Source organism: Rutidosis leptorrhynchoides, chromosome 1 (assembly GCF_046630445.1).
Source record: "Rutidosis leptorrhynchoides isolate AG116_Rl617_1_P2 chromosome 1, CSIRO_AGI_Rlap_v1, whole genome shotgun sequence".
NCBI lineage: Eukaryota > Viridiplantae > Streptophyta > Magnoliopsida > Asterales > Asteraceae > Rutidosis > Rutidosis leptorrhynchoides.
Genome location: NC_092333.1, coordinates 538,911,224 through 538,912,228, shown reverse-complemented (window position 1 = coordinate 538,912,228; position 1,005 = coordinate 538,911,224). Strand labels below are relative to the sequence as shown.

Here is a 1,005-nt window from a genome sequence, read left to right as displayed (position 1 = left end):
ATGAAACTAGCTCATTGGTTTCACAATTGTATCTTCTTGTTGTTTACATATGAGTTTTTCGGTTTCCTTTTTCACAAAAATTAAAATAAGAAATAACAATAGTAGTTATCCAGTCTTATCTATAACATTACACATGCAACATTTAACAATCCAAACCTCTAAACAAATCACTAACATCATTTTTTTCCCATCTAACATAACATAATAATATACCAATTCTACAATCTCTTTATTATTCAATACGTATAGTATAACAATTCTACAATATATCTTTTTCTAGCTTATTCTTATTCAATACGCCCACAAACGTTGCGTCTCAAACACCACACTCCCACCACCGTTATCATCTCCACCGCCACCACCATTTTCTTCCTCCACCGGAAAATACGTCATCGTATTCGTACTCTCATACTCTCTAAACAACTCCCCCGTCATCCTCGACGTATCCGTGGAAAGCCCACGTGCATGACGTGACGCCGCCACTTGTATCTGCGACGGCGATAGTTCAGCCGTCACCGGAATATCCGGCGGATGCATCGGAAAATTAATTAGCGCAGATGGTCCACGTAAGCAGAAAAGTGCGGCGTCATATGCTCTTGCAGCTTCTTCCGCCGTATCATACGATCCTAACCAAATTCTGTCACGACTGTTTGGTTGCCGTACTTCAGCCACCCACTTCCCCCATTTTCGCATCCGTACACCTTTGAATTTTCCCTCCTTTTTTTCCGTTCTACCACCGCCACCTGATGTAGGTCTCACCATTATATTTATATGTTAATAATAATTAATTAATTAGGTTAATACAGTCACATCAACGTACGTATGAATCAACGGATATATAGTAACAGGACGGTGGTGATGTAGACTGGACACGTGTGAAGAAAGGTGAAGAGAGACGAAAAGTACACGGATGCATTAGGACACGTGTGCGGAAAGTAGGATGGTGTAGTTTGAATAGGTGGAGGGATTAGTACACGTGGACCGTAGCTGTAGTCCCACGTGGAG

The 1,005-nt window shown here is 41.2% G+C and overlaps 1 protein-coding gene across 1 annotated transcript; it reads right to left on the bottom strand.

Annotated features, from left to right (window-relative positions):
• Nucleotides 1–291: 291 nt before the first annotated feature.
• On the bottom strand, nt 292–762 carry LOC139842787 (ethylene-responsive transcription factor ERF016-like). The gene has a single exon (XM_071832895.1). It carries the CDS (start codon nt 760–762, stop codon nt 292–294), a length of 471 nt encoding a protein of 156 aa, XP_071688996.1.
• Between the last annotated feature and the right edge of the window lie 243 nt (nt 763–1,005).